This window comes from Entelurus aequoreus, linkage group LG26 (assembly GCF_033978785.1).
Source record: "Entelurus aequoreus isolate RoL-2023_Sb linkage group LG26, RoL_Eaeq_v1.1, whole genome shotgun sequence".
NCBI classification, from domain to species: domain Eukaryota; kingdom Metazoa; phylum Chordata; class Actinopteri; order Syngnathiformes; family Syngnathidae; genus Entelurus; species Entelurus aequoreus.
In genome coordinates, this window is record NC_084756.1 from 8,515,855 (window position 1) to 8,538,794 (window position 22,940).

The 22,940-nt window shown below is 39.8% G+C and overlaps 1 protein-coding gene across 3 annotated transcripts in view; it reads right to left on the reverse strand.

Annotated features, from left to right (window-relative positions):
• kif5ab (kinesin family member 5A, b) overlaps positions 1-22,940 on the reverse strand; it is a 362,881-nt gene that overhangs the window by 169,232 nt on the left and 170,709 nt on the right. For all 3 annotated transcript variants that reach the window (XM_062037662.1, XM_062037663.1, XM_062037664.1), the window contains one exon: positions 3,261-3,467. In XM_062037662.1, the coding sequence (XP_061893646.1) occupies positions 3,261-3,467 (207 nt within the window). The remainder of the gene's footprint in view (positions 1-3,260; positions 3,468-22,940) is intronic.

Genomic DNA, 22,940 nt, shown 5'->3' on the forward strand with positions numbered 1-22,940 from the left:
ATATATATATATATATATATATATATATATATATATATATATATATATATATATATATATATACCTAGAATTCATTGAAAGTCAAGTATTTCATACATATATATATATATATATATATATATATATATATATATATATATATATATATATATATATATATATATATATATATATATATATATATATATATATATATACATATGAAATACTCGAGTTGGTGAATTCTAGCTGTAAATATACTCCTCCCCTCTTAACCACGCCCCCAACCACGCCCCCGCCCCACCCCCCACCTCCCGGAATCGGAGGTCTCAAGGTTGGCAAGTATGGTCTGTACAGATCCCGTAGAACTAACTAAATAAGCCCTCTAAAGCACTTTAGTCCAAATAAGGAGTTGGTTAGGGTTTGGGTGAATATAAAAAGACAAAGTGAGGCGTATTCCTGCTATAAACTGACATACTTTTATTTCAAAGTCCGGCCCAGGAGGCACAAGACATTAAAACAGCGTTGAAAACTTGTTGAATTAGGTCCTGACGTTGAGCAACTCAAACATAACGTTGCTTTTTGACAACGTTTAGTCCATATTGGGTTCTGACGTTGATTTGACCATTGGATTTTGGTCATTTCTTAACCAATATTCTACAACACAAATACAACGTTGATACAACATGCTTTTTGACAACGTTTATTCAATGTCAGGTTGTGACGTTGATTTGACCTTTGAAATTTGGTAATTTCCCAACCACCAACATGGATCCAACGTTGGAGATCAACGTAATCTCAATTTACAAATACAACTAGTTTGCAACGTTGTTTCAATGTGTTGTGCCTGCTGGGGGGGATGCAGCTAAAGGATGTGTTGCACGGAGCTGACATTGAGCAAATAAAGACTTGCATTGTAGAACACGCTTTGCAGTCTGTATGAACCCACATGCATACAAAATATGACAAAACAAGAAATAAACAATGACAATCTTTCATCAAAAGTTTTCTCCGGACAACATACCACGACGTCAAATTGCCAATATGGAAGGAGAAATTACATATTATCCGGTAAGCCTTGCAAAACTCTTCACGATTGGTTGATGAAACGCTATACGCAACCCCCCATTGGGTGGTCTTGTGTCATGACGGAAATGTCTGGTCTGCAGCTGGACCCTTTTTGGATCGTGGATCCAGATGGATGCTATCTTGCTGATTGTATTGTACCATATGTCCTGGCAAGAAATCTGTGTTCAAAGAACTCCGGCTTATTAGTGATTCCCAGAGCCCAAAAAAAGTATGCGGGCTATAGAGCGTTTTCTATTCGCCCTCCCGGTAACAGTCAGAGATGCTATTTCAGTAGAAGCATTTAAAGGCCTACTGAAATGATTTTTTTTTATTTAAACGAGAATAGCAGATCCATTCTATGTGTCATACTTGATCATTTCGCGATATTGCCATATTTTTGCTGAAAGGATTTAGTAGAGAAAATCGACGATAAAGTTCGCAACTTTTGCTCGCTGATAGAAAAAGCCTTGCCTGTACCGGAAGTAGCGTGACGTCACAGGAGCTAGTATTCCTCACAATTCCCCATTGTTTACAATGGAGCGAGAGAGATTCGGAGCGACAAAGCGACGATTACCCCATTAATTTGAGCGAGGATGAAGGATTCGTAGATGAGGAACATTACAGTGAAGGACTAGAGAAGCAGTGATGGACGTATCTTTTTTCGCTCCGACCGTAACTTAGGTACAAGCTGGCTCATTGGATTCCACACTCTCTCCTTTTTCTATTGTGGATCACGGATTTGTATTTTAAACCACCTCGGATACTATATCCTCTTGAAAATGAGAGCCGAGCATGCGAAATGGACATTTAAAGTGACTTTTATCCCCACGACAATACATCGGTGACACACTTAGCTACTGAGCTAACGTGATAGCATCGTTCTCAAATGAAGATAGAAACAAAAGAAATAAACCCCTGACTGGAAGGATAGACAGAAGATCAACAATAATATTAAACCATGTACATGTAACTACACGGTTAAAAATTCTCAGCCTGGTAAGGCTTAACAATGCTGTTGCTAACGACGCTAAGGCTAATATAGCAACTTAGCAACCGGACCTCACAGAACTATGATAAAAACATTAGCGCTCCACCTACGCCAGCCAGCCCTCATCTTCCCATCAACAGCCGTGCTCACCTGCGTTCCAGCGATCGACGGCGCGACGAAGGACTTCATCCGTGGGTTTGGCGGCAAGCATCGGCTAGGCGTAGTAAGTAGTCCTTGTTGTGTTGCTGTAAGTATTGTACTTAGCCGCTAATACACCGATCGATCCCACCTACAACGTTCTTCTTTGCAGCCTCCATTGTTCATTAAACAAATTGCAAAAGATTCACCAACACAGATGTCCAGAATACTGTGGAATTTTGTCGAAGACAACAAGAGGTTTTTGTATCGGGTCGATGGGGTCCAACCACTTCCGTGGATTTTGTGACGTCACGCGCATAAATCATATCCAAAGGAGTTTTTCAACCGGAAGTGTGGTGGGAATTTTAAAATTGCACTTTATAAGTTAACCCGGCCGTATTGGCATGTGTTTCAATGTTAAGATTCCATCATTGATATATAAACTATCAGACTGCGTGGTCGGTAGTAGTGGCTTTCAGTAGGCCTTTAAGTCGCATCTTAAAACTAATTTAGCCTTTAAATACACCCCCCTTTCAGACCAGTTGATCTGTCGTCTCTTTTGTGCTATAATATTTGATCGTTTGATTGATTATATTATATTATATTGGGCAAAATTGACTTTCCCAATAAGAGACTTCAATTGTCCAGTATATTCATTGTTAACTTCTTGTAAATACAGCAGACTGCTTTCTACAGGTCCTAGATCAGATTAAACAGCAGTGAAATACCATGTGTCAATCACACCGCTTGTTATTTAATCACAACAGCCCCCCTCAGTTTTATAGAGTCTTCCCATGTCCGCCTATTATAAGCGACTTTGGGCTTGTTTTTTCCCCCAAAGTCAAATTCATGGGTTGCCGTGTTTTGGGCATGTTTTTATAACCTGTAGTTGCTTATTTCAACTTGCTTTTCTGTGTGTGTGGTATTCTCCACCCCGGTTTCCTGGTTATCGCGCCAAGGGGATAGTTCACTGTGGGACATCTAAGACTTATTCAAAAGTCTTTAAAAAAATACTATATATAATAGGGTACATTTACCACAGAACATTGGGTAGGCGTCACTCAACAATATAAAGTATTTCACCCACCATTTTCTTGGCGAGCTCCTCAGCCAACAGCTTGTTCTGCACGCTCTTCTCCTCCACCTCAAGGCACTTCTGGTCGTAGTTGACCGCCAGCTCCTCCAGGGCCTGGAGCACCTCCTTCACCTCCGTCTTGACGCACTCGTTCTCCGACTGCAGCCTGCCGAGCTCCGACTGCACCCGCTCGCCATCACCCTTGGAAGATGCCAGGAACTATGGCAAGACAGAGATTACGTGTGGTAGATTTTGACTGGAACTCAATAGTAGAAATGAACAACAAGTGGATGGCAGTAAGGCTACACATGTTGATGGAATTAGCCAAGTGTGAACAATAGTATAGGATTTTCGAACCATAATGTTTTAAAGCAGCTGTCTGTTGGAGTTAAGGCCACTATTTGAGTTATATTCACAATGTCCTATACAGATGGAGGAGAGATTGTGGTTGTCTACAACAACCATGCATTTCAAGTTATCTCTAGCCTCTTTCACACCAAGGTTTTATAAAACTGCCACATCAGACCGGTACGGTAGATTCGACATCCATTAACTTAATTGTAAACTGAAAATGTGTGCGCTTCCGCACAGCTAAGCAAAATCCTGCTATCAGATAATTCCATGTGTGACATCATCATAAAACACTTGTTTGAAGCGAGTCTTAATAACTTTTGCTTTAAATAGAACAGGGTGCTTGAGTCCCAGGCATTATGGCATTCCCTTTCACACAGGAATCCTCCGTTACAGCTCTGATATAAGCCCCAAAGGTGAAATATTGCCTATAGGACCTGGTCCATCCTCTGTTCTGTGTCAATGTCATTGAGGCTGCATACAAACGATGTACGCAAGTAAAAAATCTGATCTTTTTAAAGTGTTCGCAGGCACATTTCTTTGTTATATCGCAATCTACTTAGAATTGATCCCAGATTTCTGCGTTGCTTGGCACGCCCAGACCATGCTGAGGCCAAGCCCCCTTATGCATATACAATTAAAAAGTGTGAGAATGAGATATTTTTAAGTGTTCTTTCATAATCTATAGCAGGGGTCACCAACGCGGTGCCCGCGGGCACCAGGTCGCCCGTAAGGACCAGATGAGTCGCCCGCGGGCCTGTTCTAAAAAAAAAAAAAATTTTTTTTTTAAAAATTTAAATTTTTTTTTTTAATTTTTTTTTAAAAATTAAATCTACATAGAAAAAAGACAAGATACACTTTCAATCAGTGCATCAACCCAAACAACCTCCCCCATGCACACTCATCCACACCCACTCACACAAAAGGGGTTATTTCTTTCTGCTACCAATATTCTGGTTCCCACAACATAGACAACACATCTGCAAGGGACACAGTCCCTGAAGCACACATGATTGTATAGGCTGCTGGTCCACTAACATTTTCATTAATTACTATTTTTATGTAATTGTTTTTATATTGTTTTACTTTCTTTTTTATCCAAGAAAATGTTTTTTATTTATTTATCTTATTTTATTTTATTTTTTAAAAAAGGGCCTTATCTTCAACAGACCAGGTTGTCAATGAAATTAGATTTGTTTAAAGGGTTTTTTAAACCAGGCCCAGTCCAGATAATGTCCAAGTCGGACTCAGCAACACACACCTTCATTCATGTACACAGAAAAAAATTAGGGAACACAACAGATATCATATAATCTATAAACATAATTATACTTTCAAAATAAGCCTTTGAGGACTTCTCATCTTTTTTTTAAATGTTTTTTGGCATCATTATCGTTTTCAACCATGTAACTTTCTAAAGTTAGAAAATACTGAATAAATGTTTTAAAGAAAGTAATACTAAGTGAATATCTGTTTTTGGCCTTAAAAATAAACATTTTACTGAGTACTATAATTAAATTGACTAAATCATGATTGTCAATGAACTCTCCTAAAATAACAGAAACCACATTAAGCTTCATAAACAAACCAATCCTTAAACACATTTTTTCAACTTCCACCCAAAACAAAGACACAATATGACAATACCAAAACAAATGCAGGGTGGATTCAGGCTCCTGACAACAAAATCGTCAATCATCTGACTCTGTCATACTCCATAATTTTAACATTTTCCCTGTGGGTAAGAAGTTATAAATAATTTTAATTTGAAAATAACGATTTTGCACATCGATAGTGGTTTTATAGATTAGTTTGAATATGGCATCCCATGGCAACGGGCAGTCAAAAAAGTCCTCCCATTTTCCATTTGTGTTGTATGAAGCAGCCTTCAAAGATTTCTTTATTAAATAAAAATTATATATTTTTCTATTTATTTTAGTTCCTTTTTGCCAACTAGAATTTCTTATTAGAGGTTTACAAACTAATAATTTAGTAGTTCCATAATTAATTATTTGTTTCCATCTTTTCCCAATTATTCCAGTTAGTTGATAAAATGAAAAGCTTGAACAAGCATCACCATACGTAGCTCTAAATTCATCATACTTCATAATTTTACCATTGTCATTGATAATATCATTGACAAAAATGATTCCTCTTTCAAACATATTTTTCCAAAAGAAAGGCTTTCCATCTATTACAATATTAGAGTTCATCCATATTAACTGCTGCAAAATATCGTCTCTTTTTTCTGGCACATAAAATTGAAAACACCACTATGAGTGGATTGTTTCCTTTATGAACCCCACCATGTTTCCCAGCAGACTCTCTGGGAGGGAATCACTTGTAAAAAAGGATACCATTTCTTTTGATACAGTACATGTTTTTTGTCCAACAGGACATTTGTGTACCACTCAATGTTTAAATACATATTTGGAACAATTGATGCTTTTAAAGACAGACACATAGCTTCAAGGTTGAGAAGTTTCAGGCCCCCATATTCATACTCTTTGTACAAAACCTTTCTTTTAATCTTTTCTGGTTTGCCGTTCCAGACAAAATCGAAGATCCGCTCATAAATCTTAAAAAAGTTTTGTGATGGAGCTGGTAATGACAAAAACAAATAAATACATTGAGGAATAATTAACGAGTTGGCAATAGACATTTTACCATACAAGGTTAGGGATTTCCCTTTCCATAACTGCATAATTTTGTCCATCTTTCTTAGTCGATTATCATAATTTACTGAGCCTAGATCTTCCAGATTTTCTGGGACAACAACACCGAGTATGTTAACTGGTCCATCTGTCCACAAAACAGGCACTTTGCATTCCATTCGAAAGGACATTCCCTTTAGATTTCCGATCCTTAACATTTTACATTCATCATAATTAAGCTTAAGGCCAGATTGCTGTGAAAATATGTCCAAAAGATTAAGAAGATTCCGCAAACAATGAGGAAAAATCTTATCTTTGTGAATCAGCCTTTTCTGACATGAACTTCATCAAGAACAAACACAGAACACGCCTCACTGATGCACATCTGCAAGACTCACTCAGAGTTGCAGTGTCAAGTTACACACCAGAGTACAACACACTAGTTAACAGCATGCAATGCCAGGCTTCCCACTAACTGACAAAGAAACAGATAACAGATTTGGTGTCCAGTTCAAAGTGTGACATGATTTAAAAATTTGAGAGTTTACTTTTGTATTTTACATGAGTTATTATTTGTACAAACATGGTGCAAAGTAATTCATGATTTGTTAAAAAATGTTAGTGGCTAGCTAGTTAAAATGGGATATTGTGATTTCACAAGACTGTCTTAGAAGTGATCATTTGAAAATGTTCAATTTGAAAAATGTGCACTTAGAGAAAATATAAAAATAAAGTGTTGCATATTGATATTTATCTGTTTCTATATATATATATTTATTGTGAGAAATCATTAGGATGATCAGTGTTTCCACAAAGATAAATATCATTAATTATTAATAACAACAGAGTTAAAGGTAAATGCAAACAGATCACTCCAGACAGGACTTGCAGGTAGGAACATATTTTAATCTTGGAACTCAAAGGTGTACAAAAAACGGAAAACAAGGCGAAGGCAGAACGCGCTGATCGCACTTGAAACAAAAGCTAGCACTTAGCATAGACTAAGGACATAGAGAACTTACGTGACAGGTGCATGTAGCAAATACTTAGCATGAAACCAGACATGAAGCGAACAATGACGCCAGACTGAGCGTGGAGAGCAAGGTGACTAAATAGCTCTCTGATTAGTGGCTGACAGCAGCTGAGTGTGGGACCACTAACCAGAGGCAGGTGAAAATAATAAGTAGCTATGGTAACAAACTCAGGAGGTGCACAAACAGGAACTAAATGAGTCCAAAACTAAAAGAAAACACAAAACATGATCTGCCCCACGGATCATGACAGTTTTCGCTCTACATAAGCTGACTCTTTGGTTTGAAATTAGACCTCTTTTTGCTGATGCTATTGTCGCGTTGTAAGGACTGGTTTCCTAAAGCTTTAGTAAAACTTGGCCAAGTACCATTCTGTCTCTGGGGTCCTTTTTACTCAACATATATGTCATCCAAAAAGAACTTGGGATTGACCAGTGTGTTTTTATTCCCTGAGAGGAAGACTGGTTGTGCGCAACAATAGCCATGTGACTGAGAACTGCACGCGCTGCCCAATCAGGTCTCAGTAAGAGGCGCTTGTTTCTCCTGCTAGGAGCGATCAAAAAGAGGGTTGAAATATGTGCGCTATGGAAACAGCACAAACGCTAAAAAAAACAAAAAACAATGGTCAAGCATCAGGATATAAGTAAAGAAAAAGATTAAAGATTAAAGTACCAATGATTGTCACACACTTAAGATTTTCTGAACCTTTTGATGATCTTACGGACCGTAGGTGGTGAAATCCCTAAATTCCTTACATTAGCTGGTTGAGAAATGTTGTTCTTAAACTGTTGGACAATTTGCTCACGCATTTGTTCAAAAAGTGGTGACCCTCGCCCCATCCTTGTTTGTGAATGACTGAGCATTTCATGGAAGCTGCTTTTATACTCAATCATGGCACCCACCTGTTCCCAATTAGCCTGTTCACTTGTGGGATGTTCCAAATAAGTGTATGATGCGCATTCCTCAACTTTTTCAGTCTTTTTTTGCCACGTGTGCCAGCTTTTATGAAACATGTTGCAGGCATCAAATTCCAAATGAGCTAATATTTGCAAAAAATAACAAAGTTTCTCAGTGTGAACATTAAGTATCTTGTCTTTGCAGTCTATTCAATTGAATATAAGTTGAAAAGGATTTGCAAATCATTGTATTCTGTTTTTATTTACCATTTACACAACGTGCCAACTTCACTGGTTTTGGGTTTTGTAATTGAGTTGGGTAGAGAAGGCAGATGAGGAGATGGATTTGATACTCTGAAAAGTTTGTTTTCCTTTTAGCTTTGGCGATGGGGACATAAATATGGATTATTATTGTTATGTCCAGGTTATCAGAGACGAGGAGATTGTGACTGGAGAGTTGATTAAGGTCAGGTCAAGAGGAGCAGACGAGATCCAGGATGTCTCCATGGGTGTGGGTGGGAAAATTGACGTGCTGAAGGATATTAAATGAGTGTAGGAGTTCAAGGAGACTTGAGGCCAGTGTGTTGTTGGCTTTGTCCATGTGGCACAACTTTGCAAATCACCACAAAGTAAAATGCATGGAGATATTGCACAGAGTTGGGTCAGGAAGTCAGAGATTCAGAAAGGAAGGAAGGATTTGTTTTTTGGAGGCGACGGCGGTGGCAAGGGGATAGATTACAGCAATGTCAAAAGTATTTTGGTACTTTCTGGTACTTTTCGGTACTTTTCTAAAGAAAGGGGATAACAAAAAATGCCATTATTGGCTTTATTTTAATAAACAAATCTTAGGGTACATTAAACATAAGTTTGTTATTGCAAGTTTGTCCTTAAATAAAATAGTGAACATACTAGACACTTGTCTTTTAGTAGTAAGTAAACAAACAAAGACTCCTATGTAGTCTGCTGAAGTATACAGTAACATATTGTGTCATTTATCTACCTATTAATTTGTCAAAATTATTAAGGACAAGTGGTACAAAATGAATTATTAATCTACTTGTTCATTTACTGTTAATATCTGCTTACTTTCTGTTTCAACATGTTCTATCTACACTTCTGTTAAAATGTAATAATCACTTATTCTTCTGTTGTTTGATACTTTACATTAGTTTTGGATGATACCACAAATTTGGGTATCAATCCGATACCAAGTTGTTACAGGATCATACATTGGTCATATTCAAAGTCCTCATGTGTCCAGGGACATATTTCCTGAGTTTATAAACATAATATACATTTTAAAAAAACGAAAGAAGATTTTGTGATGTTAAAAATATTGATGTAATCATAGTAGTATCGACTAGATACGCTATTGTACGTGTTATCATTACAGTGGATGTTAGGTGTAGATCCACCAATGGCGTTTGTTTATATTGTAGCGTCCAGGAAGAGTTGGTGCTGCAGGGAATTCTGGGAATGAGTTCTGTAGTGTTTATGTTGTGTTGCGGTGCAAATATTCTTCCAAAATGTGTTTGCCGTTGTTGTTTAGTGTGGTTTCGCTATATGGCACATGTTTATGACAGTGTTGGCATTGTTCATGCAGCCACCCTTAGTGTGACATGTATGGCTGTTGACTAAGTAGGCCCCTCACTCGCGCATGTGCAGTGTGTTCAAAGTCAAGATGATTGTGTCTTTAGTTCAAAATCGGGCTCAATGGATTCTTAGTTAAACTTTGGTAATTATAGACTAATATGATTTATGACTTAATATATTATGTTAAACGGATCAAACTCACCACCAAATTAACAACAAGATTGATTTTTCAAAAATTATTTTAAAGTTTGAAAGTTGCCATCAAGCACCCACGGGAACTGTGCCTATGGTGTTGAGTAGTGCAAAATGAAATCTGTGATACTTGGTGACTGGTGGAGAGGAGTGGGAAATAGGGCAGGGATATGACATGTGACGTCTGGTCTTAACCTGATGGAATAAAGAGTGAGGACGACATCACCAGAAAGAGGACAGGAGCTGAGGGACAGACAGACTGAAACAGAATGTTGCTGTGGTTCTAAGGTGGGGTTGGTTTTACAGTACAGTGGTGAAGATGTAGGTCAATCAGCTGATGTTTGCACACTGTATCGTAGGTTTGATTTTAAGATATGTGAGCCAAGATTATTTGGGTGAAGTTTCATCCATCCATCCATCTTCAACCGCTTATCCGGAATCGGGTTGCGGGGACAACAGCTCCAGCAGAGACCCCCAGACTTCCCTCTCCAGAGCAACATTAGCAACTTCCTCCTGGGGGATCCCGAAACGTTCCCAGGCCAGAGAAGAGATGTAATCCCCCCATCTGGTCGTTGGCCTGCCCGGGTTCTCCTCCCAGTGGGATGTGCAAAGAGGACCTCCCGAGGGAGACGCTCGTGAGGCATCCGAAACACCTAAGCTGACTCCTTTCCAAGCAAAGTAACATTGGCTCTACTCCGAGTCTCTCTCGGGTGACTGAACTTCTCACCCTATCTCTAAGGGAGATGCCAGCCACCCGTTTGAGGAAACTAATTTTGGCCGCATGTATCCGCGATCTTATTCTTTCGGTCATGACCCACACTTCATGACCATAGGTGAGAGTAAAAATGTAGATAGCTCGGTAGACCGAAAGCTTTGCCTTCTGGCTCAGCTCTCGTTTTGTCACAACAGTCCGGCAGAGAGACTGCAATACTGCCCCAGCTGCTACAATTCTCCGGCTGATTTCCTTCTCCATCTTTCCCTCTTTACTTTTGTGGGAATCCTGGAGACGGCCTGGGAGTATGCCTATCCAGTCTACATGTGCTTTGTGGATTTGGAGAAGGCGTGCGACCGGGTCCACCGGGAGATCCTGTGGGAGGTGCTGAGGGAGTACGAGGTGAGGGGGACCCTGCTGAGGGCCATCCAATCTCTGTACAACCAAAGCGAGAGTTGTGTCCGGGTGCTTGGATGTAAGTCGGATCCGTTTCCAGTGGGGGTTGGTCTCGGCCATCCTGTTTGTGATTTTCATAGACAGGATTTCTAGGCAGAGTCATGACCCTGGCGGAGAGGGTATACGTCTCGGGGGCCTAAAAGTTGCATCACTGCTTTTGCAGATGATGTGGTCCTGATGGCACCATCGGTTCGTGACCTTCAGCTCTCACTGGATCGGTTCGCAGGCGAGTGTTCAGCAGCTGGAATGAGGATCAGCATCTCCAAATCTGAGGCCATGGTTCTCAGCAGGAAATTGATGGTTTGTACCCAGGTAGAGAAGGAGACTCTGGCCCAGGTGGGGGAGTTTAAGTATCTCGGGGTTTTGTTCACGAGTAGGTGAGGTACTACAGGTTAGCCTGAAGCCACGTGTGGAGGCTGAGGAGTCTACTCAAACTACCGGGTCCACGATTAAGGGTGGGAAGGGGACCAGAGATGGATAGTCTTGTGCTTTTTAGCGAGTTAAAGAGGAGGTTGAAATGAGATTTTGTAATTTCAGATTTTGTGAGTCTTGTGTCATTTGAACCAATGTGGAATATTATCTCCTTGATATCTGATGGGAGGGACGGGATGAGGTTTTTGAGCTTGTTCATGATGTCAAGCACAAGATAAGACAAGTAGCAGGTATATCACACAATGGTAAAGATAAAACACAAATGAAATTGTGGGAATTTGTTATGAAAAACAATCCATTCACCTACATTAGTTTACGCTATGTGGGCGGTTTGGACTGTGCTAATAATTGTTTGAACATCTGTGTATGGGGGAGGCTGTTAACTATATCACCTGCCACTCTTTAAACTCATTTTGCAGATCTGAATATTAGTTATGTTTATCTAGGTTTGAAGCATAGGTGCTAATACTGTACTGACACATTTGGCGAGGCATGTTTGTAAAGCACTTGCAGCGCGTCCGTGTTTAAAGCGTCATCTTTATTGATAGTTTTGAAGTCCAAATACCTCCTTATTGCACTTCACACACCCGCTTTATTAACCAGTAGAATTGCAGTTCTTTGTCATTATTCCTTTCGACTCTTTTTCTGCTTGTATGCACTCCGTGTGTGCGTTTTGACCAACCATGGCGCTGCGCCCTGGCTCAGCAATGTCACCACCGCACTGCAGCATTCGTACCGTATAACAATGCTTCCACCATGACATAACAAACCCGGCAGCAATGGAGTTAACGGCTGAGATTTAGTTTTTCATTATTCATCATGCTGCAGTTGATGAATAAACAAAGAACCACACGGAGAAAAAGCTGCCATCTACAACTGTTGTCTCTCGAGAATTCTTTGAAGGTATGTCACGTTAATGTTTTCACATGTGCAAGCTTTTCGTAAGCATGTTAACCTCACATTAGCTAGCGTGGCTAGCTGGCTAACGTTACAATCTAACGTGTAATTTGTGCAAGAAAATGGGGAATTTTCTCTGGCCCTACCTGAGCAAGTCAGCATCTGAAATACCTCACTCTGAAGGGCTAGATTGATACCCAAGACCCCTCGTTATGTCCACTATTCCTACTTGCAAAAAGTCAGTGGGACACCACTACCTTCACGGGATTGGGAACATTTTAAGGATAGGGCTAAGGTTGTACGGAATACGGGTATTAGTATAGTACCGCGATACTAATGAATCATATTCGGTACTATACCGCCTCTAAAAAGTACCGTTCCCCCACTCCCCGGTCGTCGTCACGTCGTGACTTTGCTGGTTTTGCGAGCAGAGGAGCATGTTCGGCAGCGCACACATAGAGTGTAGACAGAAAAGGGAGAACGGACGCATGTTGGCTTAAAAACTAACGATTAAGGTGAAGTTATAACACTGAAACACGCTCAGGAAGAGGTGCTTCAAGACATGGCTAGCTAGCTAGCGGCTAACGTCCATCTGCAGTTTACAGTGTTTTAGCTACTTCTAAATCACTAATCCTGGTCTCCAATAGCGACAAATAAAGTAAGTTTATTACATGTATTATTATCACTGGAGGACGAAGAATAGCTAAACATGCTTCACTACACACCGTAGCTCACCGGCGCCACAATGTAAACAAATGCCATTGGTGCATCTACACTTGACATCCACTGTAATGATACCAAGTACAGGAGCGTAGCTAGTCGATACTACTATGATTACATGTATATTTTTTAGCGTCACAAAATCTTTCGTTTTTTTTTTTAATTCATATTACGTTTATACACTCAGTAAATATGTCCCTGGACACATGAGGACTTTGAATATGACCAATGTATGATCCTGTAACTACTTGGTATCGCATAGATACCAATATTTGTGGTATCATCCAAAACTAATGTAAAGTATCAAACAACAGAAGAATAAGTGATTATTACATTTTAACAGAAGTGTAGATAGAACATGTTAAAATAGAAAGTAAGCGGATATTAACAGTAAATGAACAAGTAGATTAATAATCATTTTTTACAGTTTGTCCCTCATAATGTTGACAAAATAATAGAATGCCAAATGACACAATATGTTACTGCATACGTCAGCAGACTAATTAGGAGTCTTTGTTTGTTTACTTACTACTAAAAGACAAGTTGTCTAGTATGTTCACTATTTTATTTAAGGACTAAACTGTAATAATAAACATATGTTCATCTATGGGTTGAATAGATATAAGACCTCAACGGTGGAAGTGGCGGAGGATGACACTGCATGTCACAACGGCACTGAAGGCGGATGAAGGCTGCAACAGAGGGTGGTCTCCAGTCGTCATGGATCCATGCCACTGGATCAAGGCCCCTCTCTGCCAAGGACCGTGTGGTGGCTGCAGGCGCATCAGTCTCCCCACGTTAAAAGGCGTCCTCCCGAATGGGAACCCATCCATTCTGAGGACAGTCATACTCGACCACGAGTGACTGCCGATGATGATGATGAATGTACTCTAAGATTTTTTGTTAAAATAAAGCCAATAATGAATTTTCTTGTGGTCCCCCTTATTTAGACAAGTACTGAAAAGTATCAAAATACAACACTCGATAGGGCTAAAAAAAAATAGGGCGAGGGGGTGTATTGGGACTGGCCTTTAAGTCTGTCTTTTTCTTTCTTAGTCGGTAAAACTATGAGAGACACATTTTGTGCGCCATGATACCAGAAAAAAATAGGAGCTGGGAAGAAAAAGCATTTTACCCCATTCCCAAAGATCCCAAAAGACGACACAGATGGATTACAGCCATAAAACAGCAGAAGAGAACTAAGCTTTCATCAACGTCCGTGTAGTGAACACATCATAACAGGAAAGGAGTATAACCCTTTCTACAATATAGTAAGCATTTCATTATCTGTCAGGATGGTTTCTTGCATTTTGTTTTATTATTATTAAAGGCCAGTTGGACCCATGTGTAGTTACTCTAATTTTGCAAGGCTCACCCACAGAAGCTGAATATAGTGGTACCTCAACTTACGGTCCCACGACCAAGCTCCCATCTCAAATCAGTGCCAACAATTGAAATTAAAATCAATTTAATCTTTTGTTGCTCTCTGGTGCCGTTCCCCAGTGGTTTACTTCGTATATGAATGGAAGAACTTTTAATGATGTAATGTCCAATGTGTCCAACCCAGGGTTCTGTTCTGGGGCCTGTTTTATTTTTGTTGTATCTGATGCCGCTTGGGAGGTTTGATCAGTAGTTTTAAAAATGTTTCTTATCATTTCTATGCAGATGATATTCAACTGTTACGCCCCTTCAATGATTCAGAGTTTCACTTTTAATCTGAGTTCTTGGAGTGCGTATCCTGTATTAAAAGCTGGTTGTCCTCAAATTTCCTCCAGATAAATTCAAACAAAACGGAAACTCGGATAATTGCTCCCGATAAAAATATCCCGCTGATCAAGAACTCGGTTGGTGCTCTGGGTATATCTGTTAAAAGCAGCCTCAGAAACCTTGGGGTTGTGTTGGATCAGTCCATGTCTTTGGAGGGTCTACTGACCAAAAACTGTTTTTATCATCTCAGAAATATCTCTAAAGTGGGAAATTTGTTGTCAAAATAGGATCTGGAAATGATCATTCACGCGTTCATTACGTCTCGCATTGACTATTGCAATTCTCTCTTCACTATCTTCAACAAGTCAACGCTAAAGAGACTTCAGACTGTACAAAATGTGGCTGCCAGACTTTTGACCGGTGCACCCAGAACAGTCCATATCTCCCCCGTTGTATCCAGTCTTCATTGGCTTCCAGTTAAATTCCGCATTGAGTTTAAGATTTGAGTCCTGACATTCCATGCGTCGCATGGTGGGGCCCCTCAGTACATCACTGACTTGTTATGCCCCTACTCTTCAGGGTCTTCAGGCCAGGGTCTTCTAAAGATCCCCAAAAAAAAACCTGGCTGTGGAGGTCTTGCTCCTCCGGGTTCCCTGGACCGCCAATGACGGACATGACAGCCGTGTTCATCTTTGTGAACAATGATTTATTCTTCAATGAGTTGTGCTTTTCAGCCATGTTAAAGTATCTTGCCCGCATTCTCCACCATCAACCACCTCCTCTCCTTCCCGACTGCCGCCTTTAACAGAGTGACAGGTGATCAGACAAACACTCACAGCTGTGTCATCTACGCACCTGTCACTAATCTCGAAGCCGATCCTGGTCATGCCCCCCCCCCCCCCCCACACACACTGGCATTGCAGGCAATAGCTCCCAGACTCTGGAACAATTTGCACCAGTCCCTCCGTGATCTTGACTGTGTCGAAACTTTTAAGAAACATTTGAAAACTTCTATTTTTAGTAAAGCTTTTAGTTAATGCACCTTTTAACTATCATTTTTAATCCACTTTGTATCCTTTTCATGATGTTGCCCCTGTTGTTTTAATTGAATTGTTTTACTTCACCTATGTTTTGTAATACAAGCGTGCTGCAAGTTACTGTATTTATAGAGAGAAATGCAGAAATAACTGATCCACGAACGATTGCATTGATAGGCGTCGGGTTTTACTACATGAATTAAACCTGTAACTGTGATAGATGCAAAAAGCACGATGGGTGCATTATACGGACCACTTAGGTTTAAACTACAGAATTTTAATCTTTTTATCTGTGTGATTAAAATGTGCAGTAAATTCGGAAGACTTGAAGATTTTATTCTAGCTGCTGCTTCTCCTGCCAAGAAGGCAATGTAAACAAAACGAGTCACCACATTTGGAGCTCTCCACTCCCTAAATAGCACCTTGTAGTCCTATCTGAAGTGCACATTCATACAGTGGATCCGGAAAGTATTCACAGCGCTTCACTTTTTCCACATTTTGTAATGTCATACATTGATTTTTGTCCTCAAAATTCTACAGACAATAACCCATAATGACAATTAGATTTTTAATTTATTTATTTTTTTTGCACATTTATTAAAAAATAATTGTGGACTTGGAGTAGGCATTCGACCGTGTCCCCAGGGAAGTCCCGTGGGGAATGTTTAGAGAGTATGGGGTACCGGACTGTCTGATTGTAACGGTCCGCTCCCTGTACGATCAGTATCAGCGCTTGGTCCGCATTGCCGGCAGTAAGTCGGACCCGTTTTCAGTGAGGGTTGGACTCCGCCAAGGCTGCCCTTTGTCACCCATTCTGTTCATAAATTTTATGGACAGAATCTCCATCTCCGGGTTGGTTGAGGAGGAGATCTTGCCCCATATGGAGGAGTTCAAGTACCTCGGAGTCTTGTTCACGAGTGAGGGAAGAGTGGATCGTGAGATCGACAGGCGGATCGGTGCGGCGTCTTCAGTAATGCGGACGCTGTATCGATCCGTTGTGGTGAAGAAGGAGCTGAGCCGGAAGGCAAAGCTCTCAATTTACCGGTCGATCTATGTTCCCGTCCTCACCTATGGTCATGAGCTTTGGGTTATGACCGAAAAGACCAGATCACGGGTACAAGCGGCCGAAATGAGTTTCCTCCGCCGGGTGGCGGGTCTCTCCCATAGAGATAGGGTGAGAAGCTCTGTAATCCGGAAGGAGCTCAAAGTAAAGCTGCTGCTCCTCCACATGGAGAGGGGCCAGATGAGGTGGTTCGGGCATCTGGACAGGATGCCACCGGAACACCTCCCTAGGGAGGTGTTTAGGGCACGTCCGACCGGTAGGAGGCCACGGGGAACGCCTCGGGATCCCCCGAGAGGGGCTGGACGAAGTGGCTGGGGGGAGGGAAGTATATGTTTCTCAGCTTAGGCTGCTGCCCCCGCGACCCGACCTTGGATAAGCGGAAGAAAATGGATGGATATTAAAAATAAAAAAAACGCATGTACATAAGTATTCACAGCCTTTGCTCAATACTTTGTTCATGCATCTATGGCAGCAAATACAGTCTTAAGTCTTTTTGAATATGATGCCACAAGATTGGCACACCTATCTTTGGGCAGTTTCACCCATTCCTCTTTGCAGCACCTCTCAAGCTCCATCAGATTGGATGGGAAGTGTTGGTTTTCATCCAGGATGTCTCTGTACATTGCTGCATTCATCTTCGTCTAGTCCAGGGGTCACCAACGCGGTGCCCGCGGGCACCAGGTAGCCCGTAAGGACCAGATGGGTAGCCCGCTGGTCTGTTCTAAAAATAGCTCAAATAGCAGCACTTACCAGTGAGCTGCCTCTATTTTTTTAAATTGTATTTATTTACCAGCAAGCTGGTCTCGCTTTGCTCGACATTTTTAATTCTAAGAGAGACAAAACTCAAATAGAATTTGAAAATCCAAGAAAATATTTAAAGACTTGGTCTTCACTTGTTTAAATAAATACATTAATTTTTTTTACTTTGCTTCTTATAACTTTCAGAAAGACAATTTTAGAGAAAAAATACAACCTTAAAAATGATTTTAGGATTTTTAAACACATATACCTTTTTACCTTTTAAATTCCTTCCTCTTCTTTCCTGACAATTTAAACCAATGTTGAAGTATTTGTATTTTTTTTATTGTAAAGAATAATAAATAAATTTTAATTTAATTCTTCATTTTAGCTTCTGTTTTTTCGACGAAGAATATTTGTGAAATATTTCTTCAAACTTATTATGATTAAAATTTAAAAAAAATATTCTGGCAAATCTAGAAAATCTGTAGAATCAAATTGAAATCTTATTTCAAAGTCTTTTGAATTTCTTTTAAAATTTTTGTTCTGGAAAATCTAGAAGAAATAATGATTAGTCTTTGTTAGAAATATAGCTTCGTCCAATTTGTTATATATTTTTAACAAAGTGTAGATTGGAGTTTAACCTATTTAAAATATGTCATCAAAATATTGAAATTAATCTTAATCAGGAAAAATTACTAATGATGTTCCATAAATTATTTTTTTAATTTTTTGAAAAAGATTCGAATTAGCTAGTTTTATTCTTCTTTTTTTCGGTTGAATTTTGAATTTTAAAGAGTCGAAATTGAAGATAAACTATGTTTCAAAATTTAATTTTTTTCATTTTTTTTCGTGTTTTCTCCTCTTTTAAACCGTTCAATTAAGTGTAAATATCATTAATTATTAATAATAACATAGAGTTAAAGGTCAATTGAGCAAATTGGCTATTTCTGGCAATTTATTTAAGTGTGTATCAAACTGGTAGCCCTTCGCATTAATCAGTACCCAAGAAGTAGCTCTTGGTTTCAAAAAGGTTGGTGACCCCTGGTCTAGTCAGTGACGAGACCAAGAACCCTGTGGTCACTCTGTCAGAGCTACAGCATTCCTCTGTGGAAAGAGGAGAACCCTCCAGCAGGACAATCCACTATTCAGGCCTGTATGGTATAGTGGCCAGACAGAAGTTTGCCAAAATGCACCTGAAAGACTCTCAAAGATTGAAAGATTGAACATTTTGGCGTGCATGCCAGGCATCATGTTTGGAAGAAACCAAGCACCGCTCTTCACCAGGCCAATACCATCCCTACATTAAAGCATGGTGGTGGTGGTGGCAGCATCATGCTGTGGGGATGGTTATCAGCGGCAGGAACTGGGAGACTATAGTCGGGATGAAGGGAAAGATGAATGCAGAAATGCACAGACACATCATTGATGGAAACCAGCTCTTCTCATCCAACCTGATGGAGCTTAGGAGGTGTTGCAAAGAGGAAACAGACAAAGAAGAATGAGTGAAACTGCCCAAAGATAGAAGTTCCAAGCTTGTGGCATCGTTTTCAAAAAGACATGAGGCTGTAAATGCTGCCTGAGGTGCAGCAACAACGTATTGAGCAAATGATGTCAATACTTATGTACATGTGATTTTTTTATTTTTAACATATTTGCAAAAATAAAAAAATTAATTAAAACAATTTCACATTGTCATTATGCAGGATTTTGAGGACAAAGAAGTACCGTATTTTTCGGACTATAAGGCGCACTTAAAATCCTTTATTTTCTCCAAAATAGACAGTGTGCCTTATGATTCGCCTAATGTATGGAATCATTTTACTTGTGCTTATCGACCTCGAAGCAATTTTATTTGGTACATAGTGTAATGATAAGTGTGACCAGTAGATGGCAGTCACACATAAGAGATATGTGTAGACTGCAATATGACGCCAGTAAACAACAGCAAAACTTTAAATGTCCCATTGAAAATAAAGAACGTTACACACGGCGCTCAAAAACCCGTCAAAATGTTTTAGTATGACTTTGAAGCCGCACCGCTTGATGGCTTGTCGGCCCATTACGGCTACCGTAGTCAGAGATACAAGTATTACTATGGTGTGTGTATAAGGGCACCCATTAGCAGACATTATCTGGCGTTTTGTTTCACAATATTATGCAAAACCAACTTTTCTTACCTTCTGGTACCTGCTGATGTTTATTTGAAATCTGCATAAGTCCTGAAAATCTGCGCACTGTAGTCTGTGCCGATTCCGTAGTCGATAAGCTTCTTATTTTTCCTCGTTCTTCTTGTTATGGGACATTCACCCTCTGCTGTTGCCATTTCTAATACAAACCCCAATTCCACATGAGTTGGGAAATTGTGTTAGATGTAAATATAAACGGAATACAATGATTTGCAAATCCTTTTCAACCCATATATACAAGATATTTGATGTTCAAACTCATAAACTTTATTTTTTTTTTGCAAATAATAATTAACTTAGAATTTCATGGCTGCAACACGTGCCAAAGTAGTTGGGAAAGGGCATGTTCACCACTGTGTTACATGGCCTTTCCTCTTAACAACACTCAGCAAACGTTTGGGAACTGAGGAGACACATTTTTTAAGCTTCTCAGGTGGAATTCTTTCCCATTCTTGCTTGATGTACAGCTTAAGTTGTTCAACAGTCCGGGGGTCTCTGTTGTGGTATTTTAGGCTTCATAATGCGCTACACATTTTCAATGGGAGACAGGTCTGGACTACAGGCAGGCCAGTCTAGTACCCGCACTCTTTTAATATGAAGCCACGTTGATGTAACACGTGGCTTGGCATTGTCTTGCTGAAATAAGCAGGGGCGTCCATGGTAACGTTGCTTGGATGGCAACATATGTTGCTCCAAAACCTGTATGTACCTTTCAGCATTAATGGCGCCTTCACAGATGTGTAAGTTACCCATGTCTTGGGCACTAATACACCTCCATACCATCACAGATGCTGGCTTTTCAACTTTGCGCCTGTAACAATCCGGATGGTTCTTTTCCTCTTTGGTCTGGAGGACACCACGTCCAGTTTCCAAAAACAATTTGAAATGTGGACTCGTCAGACCACAGAACACTTTTCCACTTTGTATCAGTCCATCTTAGATGAGCTCAGGCCCAGTGAAGTTGACGGCATTTCTGGGTGTTGTTGATAAACAGTTTTCGCCTTGCATAGGAGTTTTAACTTGCACTTACAGATGTAGCGACCAACTGTAGTTACTGACAGTGGGTTTCTGAAGTGTTCCTGAGCCCATGTGGTGATATCCTTTACACACTGATGTCGCTTGTTGATGCAGTACAGCCTGAGGGATGGAAGGTCACGGGCTTAGCTGCTTACGTGCAGTGATTTCTCCAGATTCTCTGAACCCTTTGATGATATTACGGAGCGTAGATGGTGAAATCCCTAAATTCCTTGCAATAGCTGGTTGAGAAAGGTTTTTCTTAAACTGTTCAACAATTTGCTCACGCATTTGTTGACAAAGTGGTGACCCTCGCCCCATTCTTGTTTATGAATGACTGAGCATTTCATGGAATCTACTTTTATACCCAATAATGGCACCCACCTGTTCCCAATTTGCCTGTTCACCTGTGGGATGTTCCAAATAAGTGTTTGATGAGCATTCCTCAACTTTATCAGTATTTATTGCCACCTTTCCCAACTTCTTTGTCACGTGTTGCTGGCATCAAATTCTAAAGTCAATGATTATTTGCAAAAAAAAAAGGTTTATCAGTTTGAACATCAAATATGTTGTCTTTGTAGCATATTCAACTGAAAATGAGTTGAAAAGGATTTGCAAATCATTGTATTCCGTTTACATTTACATCTAACACAATTTCCCAACTCATATGGAAACAGGGTTTGTATAAAGCAGTGTAAAATTCTAACTTATATCTCTCTATGGAAGCGCTAAAACATAGAGAATAGACATAACATAGAGCTCGGCGGAGTAACCGTGTAATACTCTTCCATATCAGTAGGTGACAGCCGGTAGATAATTGCTTTGTAGATGTCGGGAACAGCGGGAGGCAGTGTGCAGTTAAAAAGGTGTCTAATGCTTGACCCAAAAATAAACAAAAGGTGAGTGCCCCTAAGAAAAGGCATTGATGCTTAGGGAAGAACGAAACTAAAACTAAACTGGCTAAAAAGTAAAAAAAAAAACAGAATGCTGGACGACAGCAAAGACTTACTGTGGAGCAAACACATGTACATTCGAACATGACATGACAATCAACTATGTCCCCAGAAAGAAGGATGAAAACAACTGAAATATTCTTGATTGCTAAAACAAAGTAGATGCGGGAAATATCGCTCAAAGGAAGACATGAAACTGCTACAGGAAAATACCAAAAAAAGAGAAAAAGACACTAAAATAGGAGTGCAAGACAAGAACTAAAACACTACACACAGGAAAACACCAAAAAAAACTCCAAATAAGTCACGGCGTGATGTGACAGGTGGTGACAGTACACCTTCTTTGAGACAAGAGCTATATCGATGCATGCTCGGTTATGGTTTAAAGTCATATCCAACAATTGCGACAACGACTTTTTACTGTCAACTGTTTTTTGTTTTTTTTTTCCCCCCAAATATTTTTATTGAATTTTGCAGACAATACAGCATGATGAATCATGGCAACAGCAAGTTGGAGTATCTGCACATTTTTCAATATGTAACATAATAAACCCCATCCCTTACCATACCCACCCACTTAATTCCCAAGGTAATTGTCGCCTAGTGCCCACAACAAATATAGACACACATGAATATATGCAAACTTAGCTTCAATCTAACAAACTATATTGAAGTAAATAAAGAGTAAATAAGGTGAAATAAATAAATAAATAATACCTAAGATATACAATAAAATATAACGTAAAAGTAAATAAACACAAGGAATGAGGGGGGGGGGGGGGTCTTCAGCGGTCAGTTCTGTCTAAGTTGGGTTACCCGAATCGCTTGGGGTGATGTCAACTGTTTTTTAATGATTTTTGCTGGTGGTGTGCCTTCGGATTTTTTCAACGCAAAAAATGTGCCTTGGCTCAAAAAAGATTGAAAAACACTGATGTAGACCACAAGGAAGTCTTTTACATTTAGAAAAAACTATATATAATATGACCCCTTTAATGCACCTTTTGTATGAAGAAAGACCTGAATAGACCCGCTCATCGGCAGTGCGCCTTTTAATCCG